This window comes from Lipophrys pholis, assembly GCF_963383615.2.
Source record: "Lipophrys pholis genome assembly, chromosome: 22".
In the NCBI taxonomy this organism is placed as follows: domain Eukaryota; kingdom Metazoa; phylum Chordata; class Actinopteri; order Blenniiformes; family Blenniidae; genus Lipophrys; species Lipophrys pholis.
In genome coordinates, this window is record NC_137644.1 from 5,729,853 (window position 1) to 5,752,545 (window position 22,693).

Genomic DNA, 22,693 nt, shown 5'->3' on the forward strand with positions numbered 1-22,693 from the left:
TGTGAATAAATGAGTCTGCAGAATACTTCTTAAGCTTTGATTTGAAGGCATGAAAATGTCCTGATGTCGAGATTGGCATTTGGGTTTTGCTGCAATAAAACCAGTAGACTTATCCTGAATTTGTCTGCAAACACCCTGTTGAATTTATGTTCTAGTGACCGTCGGCAGGTCGACGGCTAACAATGCTATCGTTAGCCTACCAGCTACAAATGAGGCCCCGTTTACATTTTGAACAGCAGAAGATTTTCAGAGCGTTTTGCGGGTCCGTTTACACAACAGTGGTGCTCCGAGCCACCGAAAGCTTTGAAAACGGCTCCCAAGGTGGAACTTTGAGAAACTGTTCCGACTCCGTGGAAACGGGGGAAAACACAACTTTTCTGAAAAGTTAATACGGCGCATGCGTACTGCAGTCATAAATAGTTCTCCTGCACTTTGTCGTTTGTCTATAGCAATGTCTGTTTTCACGCACTGAAGTAAATGAACTGTAATGATGAAGTTGTACCATTGTATGTATGTATGTATGTATGTATGGATGGATGGATGTATGTTTGTAACCTAAAGCGACTGCTAACCTCAGATTAGTTTTAGCTTTCGTGTAGTATTTTGTCTTTATTAATTTGACTTTACTCAGCATTGATCTTATCAATTTCTGTACATTATTTACTGTGTTTTTGTCCGTCAGGCTGAAGAGTTTAGCTCGTAGCTAACGCTAACTTTCGTGCCACATGATGTCGATAAGTTTTGAAATATTCTTTTGAATTCTTAGAAAATACAGATATTTTTTGTAACTTATGTGATGTGTGCATTGGATCTTGAATGAGCTCTTTGAGCGAATGACCGGTTACTCAAGGATTAATGAAGACGCACCGCTTTCCTGCGCCACTTTCTTTTCCTCTGTCTTCTATCGCGTCGCCGCGTCCGCGCGCTTCCTCGAGGCTCAAGTCATCAGCGTTGAAACAAATCCAAAAAGCGTCTCTCTCTCTCTCTCTCCCACCCTCCCTCCCTCTCTGTCTTGCTCGCTCTCTCTCTCTCTCTCGTCTCCGCCAGGATGTTTTGTCCTTAGCATTCGCTCAGCGTCTGCCAGTGTCGACAGGTGATGCCAAGCAGATGAATGGAGAAAATGCTCTTTGTTGCTCCTGATGCTCATCCTCCTCCCCTCTCCTTTCTGTTTCTGTCTCTCCCCAGGCTGCTGTTTTGTCACGTTTTACACAAGGAAAGCTGCCCTTGAAGCCCAGAATGCACTGCATAACATAAAGACCTTAACGGGGGTGAGTGTGTGTCCTCGATTCTCCTCTTCCCATTTTTTGTTACCTCTAATCACACACTTCCAGCAGCACCCCGAGGCTGCCGAACCTGTGTGTGTGTGTGTGTGTGTGTGTGTGTGTGTGTGTGTGTGTGTGTGTGTGTGTGTGTGTGTGTGTGTGTGTGTGTGTGTGTGTGTGTGTGTGTGTGTGTTTGTGCACGAGCGTACAAACTGCCGAACTAATCTCACGTGTTCAAACAGTGAATGTGCTCAAATTTACTATTGTGTGTATCGTTGTAGCTCGAAACCAACAAAAAAAAAAGTTATTTTACCAACGGGTGTCTTATCGTCATTTTTCATACGTATGTTTGAACTTCAAGCCAAATAAAAACCGTCCAGTGCTGCAAACCAGGTTTATAAAGTTCAGAAAGAAGATAACGCAGCAAAGTTAGTTTTACTTTTCTGTCATTTCAGCTTCTTTTTTTTTGCTTTTTTATTTTTTTTTGCTTTTTTTATGTGAGTTAGCCATTTTAGCTGCTTTTAGCTGAGTTAACATTTAAGCTGTTTTTATTTGGGTTTGCCATTTTAGCAGTTTTTACCTGAGTTAAGATTTTAGCTGCTTTTAGCTGAGTTAACCTTTAAGCAGATTTCGTTTGGGTTAACTTTTTTTAATATTTTAAGCTGAGTTAGCCATTTTAGCAGGTTTTATTTTAGTTAACATTTTAGCGGTTTTCAGCCGAGTTAGCCATTTTAATGATTGTAGCTGACTTAGTTATTTTTTTCGGTTTATTGCTGAGTTAATCATTTTAACAGTTTTGAGCCAAGTTAACCATTTTAGCTGTTTTCGACAAATTCTGAATTTGCTTTTAACCATTTTTAGCCATCTTGTGCGTTTTTAGCTGTTTTAGCCATTTCGCTGGTGAAGCAATTGCAGCGTTTGAAAAGGTTTGGGTTTTTTTGCTATTGTTGTCATTATCACTGTTATTCCGCCCACAGTCATTGTAATTGTTCTAGCTTTATTTTTCCAAGCTATTTCACTTATTTTAACCATTTTGGCTGACGTAGCTATTTTATTTATTTTTTTCATTTTTAGCCCCCTTTTTTTTGTATTTTTTTTCGGGGACATTTAGCAACTTTAGAATTTTCAGCTGTTGCACAGGCTTTCAGGTGTGGATTACAGATTGGAGAGCTAAAACATCGGTTTGAACATGCCAGAATGTTGCAAAATAAGTAGCTTAAGTGCTATTTTTGGGGGACTTGTTGTCATCGGCGCAAACAATGAAGCACTTAATGCTGAGATCTCCAGATCAATACTGTGAAATTGTTGTGTAATTCTCCGGTGCTTGTGAATCACATTGATGAAGTAGGGCCACAAGGACCTGCATGAATCATCTTCTCATGAAAACTATTCCCAAAAGAAGTTTTGGTTTCCATCTTACGGCACGTTAAAGCAGAATGCAAGATGGAAACCGTTTTTTGTGACAATCAAAATCACACATGAAGAAATATAAAAGGTTTGATTTGAAACAGAAGTTTCTACGAAGCAGCCGCACACACTCAGATGACAAAACAAAACCATTAGGATTAATGAATGGATTCCAGAGCCATGAATTTGCAGGTAATTAAGTGTTTCATGACTACGGTGTTTGCCGCGGGTGTCGATCAGTTCAGCTTTTGCTAAAGATAATTAACCTAAAGATTCAACTCCAAAACTCGTCCATGAAGGTTTAATTTACTCTTAACTCAGGCGAGACCAGTTGAGGAATCCAACCACAGTTCTAATAACGACGCCTCAACTGAAACATCCTCCATAAAGGCATTTATTTATTTTATTTTTTTTATTTTTTTATTAAATGGGCTATTTTGGTGGATCAGTAACAGTCTGAGTTAAACATTTGTAAGATTGGAAAGTAGTTTTGTTTCTTCATGTCCTCGGTCCGTGGAGTGTGATGGAGCTTAATGGACGCCTATTAAGAACGACCAATGCAATCAAATTAAATTTGGTAGTAATTGAGATGGTATCCAAGACTCTAATCAAAAATAGTTCATTTTTTTTCTGTAATATCATGGCCTGTTTTGACTCATGGACGTTATCAATCAATTATACGTGCAAAAAATAATCACAATGGCAGACGATTATTAGATTAACTTGATTTGCTGCAGTTACAAATCCTGATTCATATTTGATTTTTCCATCAATAAACTAACATATTTCAAGCAAAAGTGAGTGGAAGATTTTCCAGCTCTGGCTCTTTAAATCACTTCATTCTTCTCCTGTCCTGGAGCTCCTGCTATTGTTTGACCCTTGGGTCAAAATCAATTCTGATATTTGACAGTACACTGAATGATTCTACCTAACGTTGGAAAACTTTTGATAAAAGTGTCCCAAAATCATAATAATCATATTTATTAATGCTAAATAGGTTCTTTAGTTTATTAAATTCATTGTCAAAATATAAATACACAATACGATACAGAACAAAAGTTTTCAAATTCCTGAGCAGAAAGATTAAACTTATATTCTCTGCCCCTTTATCTGAAATATTTATTTTACAATGAAAATTAAAAAACGCAAATAACAATCAAAATGATTATAACGTCCTTTGGCCTACATAGTCAAAAAAACAAAACAGTTTGATTCTACATCTTTTCTTTGTATTTCAATAATAATCTTGTTTTAATCACTTCATAAAATCTAGTGTGTGTCTTAGAATCTTTTGTCTCGATTGTCCCATAACTGGAGCCGTTTTACTGAAACGGAACTTTCCTCTCTTCGTTTCTAAATGTTGTTTATTTGAAGAAGTTATAGTTACTTTCTCTTTTTCCTAAATCTACTTCAAACATAATCTGCAGAATGCTGTCATCTACTGAGAAACAGTTTTAACTGAGAGAACATGGGATCTGTAGTTTTTTTCCCTCAGATTTTTCTTGTGGCTCTTTTCTGTAAGATGACGATGATTTTACCGGCATTCCCACATCGTATTGTCTTTCATGGGTTTCATGAAAACTGAGCTGCCCCTTCCTGTGAAGGCACGTGACGACGAGAACAGGAAGTTGCTTGCTTTGTGTTTATCTCTGCTTTTCTGGACATGTGCCGTCTTTCCATGAAGGAGTGTGTTCATACTTCTCTCTGCGATATTGTTTCCCGGACGTCGCCCCGGAGAGCAATAGGGAAAGTGGGATGCAGCTTGTTCGTGCTCTGGCACTTCTTTTTTCTCCCTCGCCCTGGGTGGATATTTAGAGGCCCCCAGATCCCCCCAGACCCCCCCCCCCCCGCTCAGGTTATTGGCTGTTCCCGCGCCCGCTCCCCTCGCCTAACTGGAATCTCATCGGCTGAGCGCCTTCGCTGTCTGGCTCCTGTCAGTTCGGAGGAGCGGACGGCCCTCCTGGGCAGGACGGGGCTCGTGCTGCCAATCCCACCGGAGCCGTACCCGCGATTTATGCTCCGGCTTTCCCATCCCGAGCCAGGCTTGTTGTTTTGCTCGGAGTCGCCGTGTTAATTGCTGGCGGAATAAGTACGTTAAATTCGCTGTGTCTTCCCGCGCCGTGAGAGTTAGTCCCTTATCCCTTGTCGGAGGTGTGAAGCGGCCCCGGGGAGGACGCACACTGCAGCAGTGGCAGGATTAGACCGACATGAAATCGCCTTCTTCTACACCATAACACCCGTCTTCCCTCTCTCCTATCTGGCCATCCCACCGCTTCGCGGCTTCTCTCCGGCTTCTTGTGTTTTGGGCTTTTTGTTTTCGACATGAGCGCAGGTGAAGCTTTCAGAAGTGGAAGGAGCGTTTTAAAATGTTTTTTCACAGCTGGGGATTATCAGTGAGACGAGTTCCTTTGGTCATATTGTGAAACTCAACTAAACTGTATTTTTTTTCTTGAAAACGCACAAAATCAGATACTTTTACTACAAATGATGTTTTTGTTACTGCCCGTCTTCTGTGCCCGCTCGACGTTGGTATGGGTTTTACAATATTCCTTGACTTGTCTTTGGGGCCGGGCTGGCTTTGAGACGAGACGAGGGATTGGGAGTTTGCTGGTTCAAATTCCCGGAGAGGACAGGTCATGTGGCTGCCCACTGCTGCGGAAACACAGGATGGCCAAACGCCGAAAAAGGAAATTTCCCCAGGGTGCTTTAGCGACTGTTTTCACGGCAACGTTAACAAGTGAAAGCGCAAAACGTTCGAGTCGCTGAAAAAAACAACTTTATAAGGATCGTCTCCTACGGTGAAACTTTTTGAAAAAGCTCCATCTCTGTAGAAACGGCGGGAGGAAAAAATGCCACTTTTTGAAACCATTTTGACTTTGCCACTTTGTAAACGGGAAAATGCAACGCTTGTGAAAGCTGGCATACTGACATCGTTTTCTAAACGTCGCAGTGTAAACGTGAATTTTTTTCTGAAACGCAAAAAGCGTTTTCACTTGAAACGTTTTGAAAACGCGTCAAATTGAGGGTGATTATGCAAAAACATACATCAAAACTGTAAAGTGTCACAATTAGAGAACTTTTGACGTTTGCTGCTTTCTGCACGTGTTTCTTTCTATATTTCAGCTTGCTTTGTTTTTTTTAAAGATTAAATTAAATATAGACTTTGCTCTGAAACACATTCAACCATTTGGACCAAAAATGAGTTCTTACACAATCATGTTGGGCTATACGTTTCCAGCAAACAACAAAACATATACAAACTAGTCTTTTACTCCCATATTAACAACTATCAGGATTTGTAGAAATAAAGTAACCCTTGATAAGCTTTTCTGCTACTTGTAGAGATCGTACCACTGTCACTGATTGCTGTACTGCAACTATCATTATTTTTAAAAAAAATTAAAAAGACGCAACGTCAGAATATGAAGCTGCAAAACCAGCAGACAGGCGAGTTTCTTTCCGAGGCGGATTCATAAAGCGCTCCGCGACTGGGAAATTAAAACAGTCCATCGAAACCCAGATGACACTGATCAACGGCACAATATGCACATAATTAAAGCGCCGTCATATTCATCATGTCAGAGTTAGACAACGCCGGCCTGGCTGGAAATGCGATTGTCCAGTATTGACAAACGAATGCACTTTTTAAATTAGATATACAGACTCATGAAGAGGGCCGGTGAATATGGTGCGCTCTTGAACGTGCGCTGAATCAATCGTGACAGAATGACGGATTATTGAGTGGCTCGAGCAAGGTTCGCTGTGTAATTTCTCCACTGTTTTTTTTTTTTTTTTTCTTTCTTTTTTGTGTGTGTTTTTTTAAGTGGTTCCACCTCAGTTTAACATAATAAAGGGCAGAGAAATAGATGAGGGGAAAGCAGCCAGTGAGGGACATTAAAAAAAAAAGAAAAAAAAAACAGATGATGAGGATGGCGAATTAATTGCCCATCGAGGCGCGTCAAGACAAAAGGCGAGCAGACAGAGCGAGGAGGGAGGAATTGAGCGGCGGGGTTAGCAAAGGTGATGGGCAGATGGACGGGGAAAAAGGTGGAGTCGAGCCACTCCAGCACGCTCGAGGGCGAAGCAATAAACGGGCCGCAGTTAAAAACCAATACCTGCTTATTAACTTCCTCCACTCTCCTGGCTTGTAAAAGCCAGCGAACAATGTTTGTATTGGCACTTGTCCTCCTCGCTCGCTCGCTCTCTCCTTCCAAACCCAAGGCCCTGATAGGGAGAGCTGGCCCGCCGCCAAACTGGAGGGAAAAGGGCACCCGGTATTGGCAGTGCCAAGCAGCGGCCATGTTGGTTTAGGGCAGAAACAATTGAACGGCTGCCGTTTTTTTTTTTTTTTTTTTTTAGGAGGGCAATAAGTGAAGAGGTCTGTGGTTTATGTGATGAATCTCTCCCCATGCGGCTCTCAGAGAGGCGATGATGGTGATGAGAGCAAAGTGCTGTGAGGGTGAAGCTTCTGTGCCAGAGAGAGAGAGAGAGAGAGAGAGAGAGAGAGAGAGAGAGAGAGAGAGAGAGAGAGAGAGAGAGAGAGAGAGTTTGTAGTTCCTCCACCTGCTCTATACCTTTCCACTTGTCTTCTTTTGCAGATTTCCATAATATATTGGAAAGTTCTAGCTTCAGCATGTGCAATATACATACCCCAAAAGACTGTGAGGAATCTGTTTCCACAGAATAAAAGTGTGATTAAGACCCCGTTTCCACGACGACGTCTCAGGTGGCAACGCTCAGAAAAGTTCACGTTTACAGGACATCATTTTGAAATTGATGTCCATTTAAACGGAAACGCTGAAAACGATGTAGTGCGCATGTTGGGCCACCAGTTGGTGCTGTTTTTTGTTTTTGTAATAAAACCACACACACAAGCAGCAGAGAACAATCGGCTCCAAACATTAACAATGGGAGGACACGGACATTCTAGTGGACAGACGACCAAGTTGAATTGTTATTACAGTGACTGTCAAAATAAAACTACCAAGTCCAGGAGAACATGGACTGGGAGTCATGAGACGACGGAGGAAACTTTGTTCTGATCTACTGAGCATGTGCACAACAACTATTCATTACAGCCGTGAAGGGAATGACCAGTAGCAGCATTTCCACCGTCTACATGGAGAGTGAGCGTTCTTAAGAAGTTCAAGCTTCCGAGACGTTTTTAAAAAGTTGTTTTTACTTTTTTCTTTCATTGTAAAGACGCTCTGTGGCCTTGGCGATATGTACTGACATAGTGATAACCTTAAAGTCACGATCAAGGCCAGGCTTTTTCTACTTTCTACTTCACAGAATGTGACCCCGCTTCCTAACATGTCCCAGTCCACCAAAAGGTTTGATTCACTTCACAATTTACTGGTCATAATGTTATGGCTGATTGCCGTGCAGGTTTAAATGCCAATCAGTTTTAGCATTATATTAATCCCAGTGAACAGAACTTTATAATCTATTGTTAAACCTGGCTGTTAAATAGACAAGACTGTGTGGTAATAGTGAAGTTGCCTTTTTCAAACTAGTATTCATAAAGTCTTTTGAGGGCTCATTGATGGAATAATATACAGAACAGCAACAATGATGGAAAAAAACAATAACAAAACAGACCAGAATAGGACCTTCATCCTGCATTACAGAAGCTTGTTGTTTGGGGGATTTTATGGAGTTCCATCAAACCTTTTCTCTTGTCTTTGCGTTTGCTGTCACAAGTCATTGGGCATCCTGCTGTAAAAAGATGCTGATTAATGTAGTTTTTGGTGAAAAACCTTGCAAAGTCAACACAGAGGAGACTTTTATAAGCCGTGGTCAATTCATATCGAATTAAATTCAAACTTGCGTTTTAGAGTGAATCGACTGGAGTCACTGAGATGATCTCAGACAATAACCTCATTGTTATTTATTTGATTTAAAAGTTCAAATGAATCGCTCACCCTTTTTAATACTCAGCCTTGTTTTTGGTTCCTCAACTAAGGCCCTGTTTACACGACAACGTTTCACGTGACAACACCTAATCCGCTTAAAAAAAGGAGTGCGTTTACACTGTAGCAGCGGACGCAGAGACAACGATGTAGTTAGTATGCCGGGCCACTGGAGGGCGCTGTTGCCTGATTTTGTTATGAAACTACGCAGACGTTTGGGCAGAGAACAAAACACTATAAACGTGAAGAAAATGGAGAGAACGTGACATCCGCATGGACTGATGACACATCGGATGCTATCAGGGGTGAGTCTCAACTATTGAACTACTGATATGGACGATAAAACTAGAATATGGACCGCGGGTCGTACCACTACGCGGCCGCCATGTTTGTTTACAACTGGATGAGCAGGAGGGAGGGGGAGAGGTGTGCATGCGCAGTAACAGGCTCTGTAGCCTCCATCAGTCTCCGTGAAAGAATCTTTCCACCTTGGGAGCCGGATTAAAAACTTTGCGGATACAGTGCATCCGCAAACTGATGCCGTGTAAACGGACCCCCCCAAAAGTGAAGAAAGTTTTGCGGATACACTCGAATTCGTTGTCGTGTAAACGGGGCCTAAATGTTAAATGGTATGTCGCCGATAGCGCTTTATCTTTGCTTCAGTCCCGTAAGCTCTGTACAGTGTGAGTCACATTCACTCATTCACACACACACAGACACACTCACTGGTTTATTCAAATAAGAAAGTAAAACATTTCTGAGGTATCGAATTGATCAAATACGATTTAGCAGTTCTTTCATTCATTTTTCTGCTCAATTTCTCTCACAGAAGATTTCCCCATTTGTTTTTTGTTTGTTTATGAAAACAGTCTTGGCTGCACAATATAAGGTGAATTTATTGTTATCACGATGACGTGAGCAATGATGACATCGGTCGAACAGACCGAATGAACTGCGATGAATTCTGTTTCCAGATACCGCGCATTCATGCTCTGCAGATACAAAAAGATAGAAACATGAAAGAAACGTTTGACTGATTCTGATTAATTCAAGAAATTGTAGACCACCGAACAATAATCGCACAAATGAGTCTTAAACTTCTCACAGTGACAGCAGATCTGCTGACCTAAGCTTCCAAATCCGAACAAGCATTCCCAAATATTCAAATGTTTTTATCCGAGTTGGCATTTCAGTGAGGGGAAGAAAAAAAAAAAAGGTTTTCTTTCATTCTTAAAGCGTTAAAAAAAAACGATGTTTTGCATCTTTTAAAGCTGCTTCTGTGTCTTCTCAACCGAAACGCATACAGGACTGACCTGAGTCAGTTCTTTGAATATGAATCTTTTTGTAAAACTCGATGATGTTACTTAGATCAGTATTTAATGTTTTAGATCTGAAAACTAATGCAGCTTTTCTTTTTTTTTGTCAATTCTGTGTGGACTCCACGAAACTAGCACTTCTGTGTGTGTGTGTGTGTGTGTGTGTGTGTGTGTGTGTGTGTGTGTGTGTGTGTGTGTGTGTGTGTGTGTGTGTGTGTGCGTGCGTGCGTGCGTGCGTGCGTGCGTGCGTGCGTGCGTGCGTGCGTGCGTGTGCGTGTGTGTGCGCGCGGACGTCCACTGCAGCGTCGCGTTGACGGCCTTCATCTTTCCAGACAATGCAATTTCAGAGCGTCGTGAATCCAAACATCGGTGCTTTCAGAGCCAATAAAGCTGAGCTCAGTTGTGACTATTCCACCTCACTAATAGCAGCGTCGCCAGGCGGTGCGGCACATGAATCAGCAGGTGGATTAATCTATAACAAGTAAAGAGAAAATACAAAAAAGGAAGAAAAGGGACAAAAATAATGAGTTATCTGTGTGGCACATGGAGTTTTTTCAGTGGAGGCTGTTTCTGGAAGTTTTTTTTTTTTTTCTAATGACACACTAATGAAGCTGGGGGGGGGAGGGGGTTGACAAAGCGCGCACGTCTGTCTGCGCGTGCACGTGTTGCCTGGAGAGCCATGTGTTCATCTCGGCAACTCTAATAGCACAAATTTTCAAAAAAGCAGAACAAATCTATCGCCCAAAAACATGCCCTGCACCCCCGGAGTGATTCAAAGCCCCCCACCCCCCCACCCGTCCCCCTGGACCAGAACACACGTACTCTATATTTTTCTGCAGAGTCTGAGACCCCACCCCAACCCCCACCCCCCTTTCTTGGTTAATTCCTCCTTAATGCTCACACACGCTGAGGCGCGTGCAACAACACATGGCGAGTTAAAGGCTGTCAGCCTGCCTGTCAGACAAGGTTGTTTTAGATTTTCCACTAAATTGAACTCTTTCATTAGCGGCTGACAGATGTCTAAATGGCCGGTGTCCCCCCCACTCCCCACCCCCCCCCCACTGGGAAGGAGCCCTGGGGGCTGCTGTTCCCGTCTGAAGCCTGGGAAGGGAGGGAAAGATGGAAGGATGAATGGAACGGGTGAGAACGAATCTAGGACGTGTCCTCTGGAGCGCCCTCCAGCTCGCAGGACTTTGCTCTTTTCATCCTTTCCTTTCCTTTTCTCCCCCTCTCTCCCTATACCTCTCTGCCCTCGCTCTCCTCTCTCCATCTCTTTTGTCCTGTCGAACCTCTCCCTCCATCATTACTCCCTCTCCGTCTCCTTTCTCTTTGTGAAAACGGATGAAAAGCCCTTTGATTCGCAGTTTCTCTCAAGGATATTTCATTCTGACAGTAAGACAGAGGGGAGGTAGGAGGGAGAGAGAGAGAGAGAGACAGATAGAGAGAGAGAGAGAGAGAGAGAGAGAGAGAGAGAGGAAGGTTGATTAGGGTGCCGATGGGGTGGGGGGCGTATGAGGGGGGAGGCGAGGGGGTATCAGACGCGATCAGTCGAGTCCCGTCCTCCATGTGGGCGGATCAGAGCGTTTGTCGAGCGCCAAGCTTGATAAGGAGCGTGGGGCTCATTAAAAGCGAGCATCGCACTGAGACCACACACACACACACACACACACACACACACACACACACACACACACACACACACACACACACACAAGGTCCCCGCTTCCCTTACCTTTACGCCACTGAGATAATTAGTGACGCTCGGCTGGCAGAACACAGGCACGAGGTTGGTGTGTGTTCGCACAAGCAAAGGCACATCAAAGGAGCCTCATCAAAGCGAGTGTGATCCGGAGCAAGGTTAAAGGTTTAAAAGCAGCAATTTATAATCTGAAGGCATAAGTCATCTAATCGGTCATTTATTATTTCGAGTTGGTGGACAGAGCCGCGGATCGAGGCGCAGACTTGAAGTGATAATGTGTATTATCATTTTCAATGATGTGAGAAATCATATGCTTTCATGCAGAAGCCCCCTCGGTCGTAAGACTCTCGACTGCTCAGCTCGTTTGAAGGGAGCGCGAGCGCTCGCTGTAAGTTGATGGAGGACTGTGGTTTGCATTCCAGTGTCCTGCGCAGCTTTTTTACTGCTAATTCTACATTATCTGTTTATTAAGTGTTTTGAGTGTCGAAGCAGTGGCCTGTTAACTTTATCTTGAGGGAGAGAATAAACTGAGGTATCGAGTTCAACAAAAAGAGCAGAAATATCTTTGTTCATTACTTTGATGATCATGCTTTTTATGACCTTGATATTCCTATTCATCATGCATCCTTCTTAGCAAATCTTCATGACACACATTCAGTGAACTGGAACATTTCAATTCAATGGTGTTGCGCAAGAATATTCTGAGGAATTCTAGAATTCTCACAACTTCCCACACGTTCCGTAACTCAGAGATTCCAGTGATCTCACCCAGTCAACATATTCTGGGCCTCGTTTCCACGACACGATTATCAAGTAAGAACTTCCCGGGATGTTCCAAGAGAAACTTTCGTCGCGTCATGGGGGTTCGTTTGGGCGACAACGGTGCGCCATGTCACAGAACATACAACCGTCTGAAAACACTCAGACTCCGTGTAAACGCTGCCACAGCATTTGCGCCAAGGCCAGAGTAAATAGTTGTTCTGCACATGCTCAGTAGATGTACATTAAGAACAACGTTTCCTCCGTCGTGTCATGACTCACAGTCTGTATTCTCCTGATAGTCACTATAATAACGATCCAACTTGGTCTTCTGTCCACTAGAATGTCTGTGTTCTTCCATTGTTAATGTTTAGAGCGGATTGTTGTCTGCATGCATGCAACAAACAACAGCACCCACTAGTGGCCCTACATGAAAACAACATCGTTTTCCACGCTTCTGTCATTTCCATGTAAACAGACATCATTCTCAAAACGTTGCCGCGTAAACACAAAACTTTTCTAAAACCAAAACGGAAAACCCCTTTTTCTTGTTGCTGTCAGGAGGATTAGGCGAGTTCAGGATTAAAAGATGCTCCACCAGTAAACAGGAGTTCAGGGAAATGTAACAGAGCGTCTGCTTTGGACCATGCTAATGCTACAGCTTTAGAAAGGCAGCAGCTCTCCTTGTTCGACCGCTGATAGCAGTACCGTTCCTAATGAAGCGATGTTGCCACAACACGTCGGTGTTAAAAGCATTATTCACAGTGTTGTTTTTTTTCCCTGCTGTGCAAATTAGTTCCAAAATGTTCTCCAAAAAACACACGCAGTTGATGCCATTCCTCTGTCCTTATTTTAGCTACTCGGTCTCCAAACAGCAATAAGACCTACTGACTGTGATCAAAATCAATCCACCATTGCAGTGATGCAAGCAAGCTGTGTAAAAGGCCAGCATCAGATATATTTATCAGCAATTACCTGTGTGTTTGAAGTATGTGCTTTCATTAGAGCGTCTGATAGCGGAGCAGCGAGGGGAGGAATGCCTCACGTCCACGGCCTGTCAGTCGATGTGTGCTGTTTGTTCAGGTGCAAGCCCATTACACATATCGCTGCTCCATCACAATTGCGCTCCACTCAACACTTAAGAAGACAAGCGGACAGCAAGAGGAAAGAAGAAGAAAGAAAGAAAAACGGTTGAAGTAACTCACACCTACTGAGGCATCGGCCGATTTACACCTCGGCCCTTTCAAAAGATTCCGCCGACTCGCGATGCCATCGACGGGCTCTCGTGAAACGTCCCAACTCCCCAAGGACCCGAGTTTTGAGGTGGTGTTTAGCCCCTAAACAGCGGAAATGTAGCAGTGTCGGATATTGAATTTATCATGTAGTAAGCTGTGTGTCATCAAACATTCATGCGTTATAGCCTGGAGGATATTATGCAACAAGCTGAAAGGTTAGACCTCGGACAAGTGGTTTGTAAAGAGGCTGAAAGGAGACGGCTAACCAGGGTGCAGCTATTAGAGCCCCGACAGCGCTCTGAATATGCATTTCTGTGTTTCTGTGTGTGTTTCGTCTTTGTGGCTTCTGAAAGGTTGAAGAATACTCCGCTTGTTTGGTCCGAAATAGTTGGTTCAACTCAGGAGGAAGTTTTATCGCTCAGTTTTGACGGTGCACAACGCATCCCTCTGTCCTGAAAGGTAATGTCTTGATGAGCACACTGCCAGGAGTTCTGGCCTTCCTTCATATCGGAGCACAGCGTTGTCCATTCAGCTGCCATATTGGCTGGGTGAAAAGTCGGAGTTCTGTTTTGTAGGTTTGATATGCATTTGATCCTTCCTAGAGACTAGGAGCGGTGAGACGGGGGGAGGACGTGTGTGTGTGTGTGTGTGTGTGTGTGTGTGTGTGTGTGTGTGTGTGTGTGTGTGTGTGTGTGTGTGTGTGTGTGTGTGTGTGTGTGTGTGTGTGTGTGTGTGTGTGTGTGTGTGCCCTCATCTTGAAATCCTGCCCAGCTTCTCGCAGATCATTTAAGTTCTGAAAAACAACAGTGGTTCATTTATTGTAAAAACACACACACACACACACACACACACACACACACACACACACACACACACACACACACACACACACAAAACCATTCCCACAGCAGTGTCATTACAGAGGCTCATTATCGAAATCAATTCAATTAAAGGCTGTAATTGCTGTTGAGAAACCCAAATGCTATCGCAAACAGAGCTGAAGGAAGGCAAACCTCATCGATGTGCTGACCCTCGGAGTGTGTGTGTGTGTGTGTGTGTGTGTGTGTGTGTGTGTGTGTGTGTGTGTGTGTGTGTGTGTGTGTGTGTGTGTGTGTGTGTGTGTGTGTGTGTGTGTGTGTGTGTGTGTTTGTTTGTGTGTGTGTTTGTTTGTGTGTGTGTGTGTGCGCGCACTGTTATTTAACGAAAGAAATATTAATCGCTTGTTTCAAATTAACTTTCCTCACCCCGCTTTTCTCTCCAAGTTAGTGGCAGCGTTTAAGCATATTGATTTGTTGGGGGAGGGGGGAGGAAGGGAGTGTGGGAGGGAGGAGGGGAGGAAGGGAGGGAGGAGAGGAGGGGAGGGAAGAGGCTGTAAATGCGGGCTAACTATGTTAAACACTTAGAGTAGTTAGTGTGGAGGAACGACGCAGCATAGCTAATGCCAAATCCCTCAATCATTCAGCACACGCACGCACGCACACGCACGCACGCGCCGGGTTAATTGTTTACCGAGCTAAATGAAGTGGGCATAATGTAGGCTAACTGTGCGCTCGGCGGCGCTAAGACGAGGGATATCGTAAAGGACAATTTGATTTATAGCGGTTTGCTTGCAGAAGGGGGGGGGGGGGGGGGGGCGTCCACGTCGGGCTTTGTGCGAAAGTGTGTGTCACGTAGCGACGTGTGCCAAGGGTTTGTGTTCTGGAGGAAAGAGAAACTCACTTCGAGAACGACGTTCTCTGTAAGTTATCCTCATTCAGGACGTTAAATCACAGGAGTTTTACAGCTGACTCGGGAGTACATTAAAACAGGTCCTGTACTAACAAACCACATTTGATTGTTTGAAAGGATTCTGTTGCAACTTAAAGGCGTCGAATACAGCTGGAAAACATTGAGGACTGATTCGATTATATTAATATCCAATGCTGTTCATCCCTCCACTCGTGTTCTATGCGTTCCTCATTCAGTGAGAACTGGAGCCAATCACAGCCAGCATGACGCGAAAGGCTCGTTACACCAAAAACCACCAATCAGTCCATCACAGATCCACATGTTCACTCAGTCTGGACACACATTCCACAGCAACGGAGAACGTCATTCGTCTTCTCGAGAACGAGATCAAAGTTAATTCTGACTGGGACATTGCGTTTGTCGCCAAGACGGTGAGAGAAAATGGACGAAATTGCTGATCAGTCGTGGAACACTTAAGAACAAATTGAGTTTTCCCCAGACGATCAGAAAGATATACAGGTCATATGGAGCCTTACTTCATACGACTGCACTATGAATGAACTCCAGCCTATGGTTCGCTCTCGACCATAAGATTGGGTACGGAGCATGTGGTTCAAAATGGTGAATATGGTTTTGGTCACTTCAAATTACTGCCATCATTCAGGTGGAAAAATTCAACAGATTCAATGAATTATATTTCAAATTGTTCCGAGTGATAAAAACTAGATTTCCCACCTTGACGTGACTCTTCCCTGCAGGAATATGAAGCAGGATACGAGGAAAGAAGTGTAAATCTAAGCAGACGTCAAATGGTGTACTTTATGTATAAATACCACAGCTGAATGCACATCGTATTTAATAACAACGTAGGACCATGTGTTTTGCACATTTTGTGTTAGATAGTGGTAAATCCTTTTTATGTGGAGTTTGCATGTTTCTTGTGGGGCTTATCCAGGTTTTGCTCCCTGAGTGTAGAGATTTAAACAATACTCACTTCAGAATGTATTAAAAAAATAAATAAAATGAAAGAAACAGTCTTGAATAATCTCTCAGTAAAAAGCCGATGTGGGCATTTGTAATTTACAAGTTCAAGTATTTGATGGAATCCTTGATTGTATCTTTGCAACCGCAGTTAGAGGAGAAGTCACGACACGCTTCAGCAAGTCACTTCAAAATACCAGATTTCAGTGGAGAAGTGTGAGCGAGGTGTCGGCTGTCTGTCGTCTTGTCGGTGATCATCACTGTCTGGAGGTCATACGTGTGCTGCCACACCTTCGCGGCTGTTTTTGCCTAAGACACACTCTCAGGTGTGTGTGTGTGTGTGTGTGTGCGTGTGCATGTGTGGCTGGTCATATGGTCTCGGTCACCGATATTGGATTCCGACTGTGAGGCCATCTGTCTGACTTTGACCCAGCAGCCCACCGTCACACCTTCAGAGAGGAAGAGTGTGTGGCCGTCTTCTGCACCTGTGCGTGTGTGTGTGTGTGTGTGTGTGTGTGTGTGTGTGTGTGTGTGTGTGTGTGTGTGTGTGTGTGTGTGTGTGTGTGTGTGTGTGTGTACGGTGCCTTGCACTATGTGCACTCCACAGATTTTGGCATACACACTCTGGTCATGTGAACTTGCTGTTGCTTTGAAGGTGCCAACTGCTGGCAAAGGACACACACACACACACACACACACACACACACACATACAGACATACATACAGATGGATACAAAGTTTCACACCACCATATCCACACACGACCTAAAACACACACACACACACGGGTACTGTACATGCCCACGCATTTAAACACACACACACACTGCACACACAGACACACAGTGTACAAACAGACACATTTACACACACACACACACACACAAACACACACATAGAAACACACTCCTCTCCTCACACACACTTTCTATTCCGAGCTTGAGCCTGGAGTTTGCCCTGTGACTCCAACGCAAGCTGACCTCTGACCTTTTGAGATCCGGGGCACACTGGGAAGACGTGGCTGGGGGGGAGAAGGCGACAGCGGGGATAAGGTTAACTCTGGAGGGGCCGTTAACATTTCGGGAGTGTCGCGTTGCAGTAAGAGGGGCTATTTAACCGCCAGCCCGGAGGAAGGAGACAAAGCTGCAGAGAATGCGGGAGTACTTTTCGGGATTACCCGAATGTGGTGAGGATATAAAGATAAAAATGCTGAAAGGAAAAGAGGAGAGGTGGAGGCGAGGGTGGGGGGGTGGGGGGTTGGGTGACATTTCATCAGCTCGTTCGACAGATAGACACCTCACCTCAGCCAGGAAGCAGGAGGTGATTAGAGACACGGCCCTATAACTGGGAGGTTGTAAAAATCCATCCTGGCTGCCTGCTGCACTCTGATCCCGCTGGTGTAACGTGGACCTGATGGTTTCACTCAAACCTCTTTCCTTTTTTTTTCTTTTTTTCCTCTCTGACATAAATATCTTCTGGTGATTGGATATGCTTCTTTTGCAGGAGCACGGCTTCGACGTGTCATTTATCCCATGCAGTGAATTTGGGCGGTAGATTACATCAGTCATAGGTAATTAACATTAATTCGTAACAGCGAGCCTGGTGGAGACTCTCTCCTGCCAAAACAAGGTTTGTGAGTGGAAATCGATCCGTAACACGACTACACAACAAACACCATCGACAAATGTACTGCAGGACTCATTATTGAATGTCGAAGCCTCAAACCAGTTCCTGAGATTTACTCTTTTCTTATTCCTTTCGTCATTTTTAATGTGTCTATGTGATGTTTGAGTAGCATTAGCGAGTAGGTCACGGTCAGATACAAATTAAAACTGTTAAAAAGTACATTATATGTATGTGTATTGGCTCCAAAAACCTCTCTAAAGTTACAGTAACTGTTACAGGTTCGCCAGTTATCCAAACATTTGGAAGAGGATAGACATAATATCGTATAGTATTCGTATGATATAGTGTAATACATCATTGGCATCTGGGGTCCATTCAGCATGGCCGCCATCTTGGGTGAGGACACGCTTCTCCTCACCTCACCTCACTCTCTGCATGGTGTTTAGGATGAAACTCTTAAGATTTTAATGTACAAAAACATCATGAATCATAACTACATGTCTGCTGTTTGTAATAAACCAAACAGCATGAAAATCGGTTGGTAATTCGGGGAGTTTTTATTATTTAATTTGTGCGATGCGGGTACTCATCCAATATGGCTGCCCTGGTGACTCATCAGTAGGCAGTCATTGAGGCATCCGGAGAGTTTAGTTCAACTTCCTGGTTCATCTTCTTATGTGGAAAATAAGCCGAGAACAGATGGCAATACTGCCACAGAGTGCTGAAAAAATATGAAGTATTTCTTTGCGAATAGCAACTCTTTTTGTTTTTTGAGTAAAGAAAAAAATAAATTACGCTTTTGAATCTTTGAGGAAAACTGAGAAATGAAGACAGCCTTCCCTGTTGTGACTGCACAAATATTCATATGTGAAGGTGTTTTCTCGTCAAACCGGGACGTTTCCTGCAGCATTTCCTCCCTTCGTATAATTTTCGGTTCGTTTTAACACAGAACGAGCAGCCTCCCGCCAGTGGGTCCGACATCTCGGCGTCTGCTTGCTCAGTTTATCTCCGTGTAATCATTATATAGCTTTAACGAAGCGCAGGAGCAAGCCGAGACTTTCAGTCAGCGAGGGACTGGATGATTTTTAACAACCTTAAAGCTCCTTCAGGGGAAAACCAAAGGAGAAAAAGTATATTTTAGGGGGCAAATTTGATTAACTTAATTAATGCTCAAGTTGATTAAGTTCAGAGCTTCTCCACCATCCACCATCAGGTTTAGAGTTATAACTTCTGTGAACGATGAAGGCTGGAACTTAATGAGATTCCTGAAGGGATATGAAAGGATTCATATTCGATAAGTGGATTTGATATTGGACTCACACTTGATAATCCCGGCTCTAGACTTGAACGAGCTGGAAATCACTGCACAGATTCCGCTGTCAGAAGCGGTTCGGGCAAATTTGAAGAAATTAGAAGATGCAAATATTAACCGCAGCAACAGTGGCTGCAACACACCGAGACACACTTCCTCTTCCCGGCAGCTTGAACAGTGGCACTCGTTCATTTTTGATTTGGCGGCTTTTGGCCCGCACGTTAACGCGTAAATGAAATGTTAATCGATTTTTTCGAAGGTGTGCGTTTGACATGCGTTTTCCAGCTCGACTCAGTCAAACAGTTGACGAAAGGGGCCGATTCAAGTGCTCTAAACGTGATTAAAAACAAATGGTGACACTTCACTTCAAGTGGCACCGCGGATGCATCGCGAGCAGATAATAAACCTCGCCGGGCGCCGGCAAACTTCCTGCCGTGCAATAATCAAACGTCGGGAAGTTCCGTTCAATTTAAACTTTGCGTCACTGAGACTCAGGTAAAACAACCTCAATTAAAGATTTAGAGGAGAGGTCTGAAGGACGGGAGGGAGAATCTATCAAGCCGCTGTGGAGCTGGGAACTCAAAAGGGACCATTTTGGGTGAAATTCCCACTTCTGAGTTTGGCGCTTTTCGCAAAACAACAAGTCAGTTTCGCGGAATCATTTTTATTGGACTTGATTTCTACATGCTGCGCTTTTATTGTACCTGGCGTTCCACAAAACCCTCGCCGTGTTGATGCCAATCCTCATGGAGCTGTCAATTCTGATTCTCAAAGCTCGATGAAATCCCACTAAAGAGGAAGTTCCCAACTTGACCACACTCGCGCCACTGAAAATGCAACTTTTTGAAAACGGCTGCCAAGATGCAACCTTTTTGAAAACGCTCTGACTCAGTCGTCAGGTAAACTGGGGGGAAAGGTTGCTTCTGTTCATGGGGACCACGGTCGCAGTAAATAAACGGGATGTGAATGCAAAAGTTTTCTGAAATAAAAATGCAAAATTGATGCGTTTTCCCATATGCAGGTGCGATCTTTCCCACTTCCCACTTCCCACTTCCGTATTACCTTACATTCTTGGCGTACCCTCTATTTGACAGCCAATTTTTTTAAATAGATTTTAAAGTTCCATTCGCTTGGATTAACATAATTCTAATACTGACTTTTAAACCTCCACAGCAATCGGCCATAACATTATGACCACTAAATTGTGATGTAAATAACACTAGTGTGTTAAAAGTAAAAAGGAGCTGGTCTTGATGGTGAATTTCAGGGTAACATCATGTCAATATATCTCAAAGTGACATAAAAAAAAAAGAATCAATGGAAAAACAACCACAACTAAGTACTTGTATTTATTGCAAATCATATTACTATTGCGAGACTTACATATTGTTACAATTCTGTAAATTATCTTTAGTCTGAATGGTCCTATGTAAATAAAAGTTGAATTGTCTCACAATGCTGCACGTCAAATATTCACCTGACATCGTGCCGTTCTGGAAAAATTGTGAAGAATGGAGTGAATGTGTTTAGTTGTGATGACTGGATCAGAGCAGCTCTTTGTGGGACGCTCCCGTTCCGAAGAGGGACAATCTGTGGTCCAGGGTCACGGACAAATGACCCGTGGGAAAGTTGCAGAACCTTTAGTGCATTAAAGACGCTACCTACTCACTGTTAGTCATGTGGTCTTAATGTTATGGCTCTTGAGAGAACTTTCCCACCACCCACCATCTCTCCCGTCTGCACCGCCGTCTTGTGTAGGATGCTGCAGGTAAACAGGAAGTAGACACACCAAACTAAATGCCAGCACAGCGTCGTGTCGCCTGCACACACGGCTTTTGTCTTCTGTCTGCTTTCTTTCTTTCTCTCTCTCTCTCTCTCTCTCTCTCTTTTTTTTTTTTTTTTTATGGTTACGAGCGCAGCAAGGACTTAGTAGTTTTGCCGGGCTCCCGCTGAGCGCATAATGAATGGCAGGCTGCGGCTGCGGGGCCTGGCAGGCGGGGAGGAAAACAGCACTGTGGAATTGTGGGATAGCGGAGGAGAGTCTTGCCTTTGTGGGCCTCGACGGGAGCTCGCCGAGATCAAACGTGTCGACAGCGCGGCCGCCCGTCGGGCATCTCTGGCGTAGACGGACCCGCGGTGGAGACCGAAAGCCAGACGCACTTCCTGTACCTGTGCCACTGTGTTTGGTCTGTGTGGGCAGATCCGTGTGTGTGTGTGTGTGTGTGTGTGTGTGTGTGTGTGTGTGTGTGTGTGTGTGTGTGTGTGTGTGTGTGTGTGTGTGTACGTGGCAGCTTGTTGGCGGGCTTCTCGGGAGTGACTGACGGCAGCACGCTGGATGCTGTCGAGCCTTTTGTGGGGTGTTTTTTGTTGTTTTTTGTTTTTTTTGCCTTTAGAGGACAGACTTTGAAATGGATTAACAAAAAGTGACTTGATGTGACTTCCAGGTTTCGCTTTGACACGACTTTCCTCTTTTTGATGTGGCTTTGACGCTCACTGCACACACACACACACACACACACACAGACACACACACACACACACACACACACACACACCCACACAGACACACACACACACACACACACCTCATCTGTCCATAGCGATGCTGTATTGAGACGCCATGCGAAGAGTTCCCCGCTATTCCCATCCGTCTAATATCTGTGACCCGCTCTTCTTTTATTGGTCCTGCGTTTTTGTATCCTTCTGATATTTTTTTCATCCGTTTCTTTCATCCCCCGTCTTTGTTTCATCTCCGGTTTTAGATTTTCTATTGTCTTTATTTCTCGACCCTGTGACTTATATAATGAGCCCAAACGCCATGGAACAAGTGACATTTTTTTCCATCAGCAAATATTATGATTTATTTGAATAATACCTCATATTTTTCACATTCAATCTTGAAATCAAGCTCCTTTGTCATTTTTCGAGCTCTTTATAAATGCACAGCCGATTGAGCCGATGATTTGCAGACCTTTGACATTAAATTTCTTCTTTTTTTTTTGTTCCTGGTGTAAAATAATCTTTCTAGTCATTTCATGACACATCGTTCTAAACTTTCTTTCATTGACGGCTCCACTCAAAATATGATGGTTTTGTGGCTGTTTTCTCATCTAAAATCAACAAATACCTTCCGTCAAGTAAATGAACCAGAAAAGTGTACGATTTTGAAATATTATGAGTTTTCAGGTTAATTCTAGTTCATTCATTCGTTGACCCTGGCCTTGTTTCATTTTTTCTCCACTCTCTACTGCCCCCTTCAGGCAGGTGTGTGAATAAATCACAAATCAGTGGCCTCAGTGTGTGTGTGTGTGTGTGTGTGTGTGTGTGTGTGTGGGTGTGTGTGTGTGTGTGTGTGTGTGTGTGTGTGTGTGTGTGTGTGTGTGTGTGTGTGTGTGTGTGTGTGTGTGTGTGAACAAATGGGACAGGTCTGTGAGAGGAAGAAGTTAAAAAAAAAA

The 22,693-nt window shown here is 43.7% G+C and overlaps 1 protein-coding gene across 11 annotated transcripts in view; it reads left to right on the forward strand.

Annotated features, from left to right (window-relative positions):
• The window catches only part of celf2 (cugbp, Elav-like family member 2), a 235,934-nt gene that overhangs the window by 161,686 nt on the left and 51,555 nt on the right, over window positions 1-22,693 (forward strand). For all 11 annotated transcript variants that reach the window (XM_080491978.1, XM_080491976.1, XM_080491975.1 and 8 more), the window contains one exon: window positions 1,186-1,268. In XM_080491978.1, coding sequence (XP_080348104.1) covers window positions 1,186-1,268 — 83 coding nt within the window. The remainder of the gene's footprint in view (window positions 1-1,185; window positions 1,269-22,693) is intronic.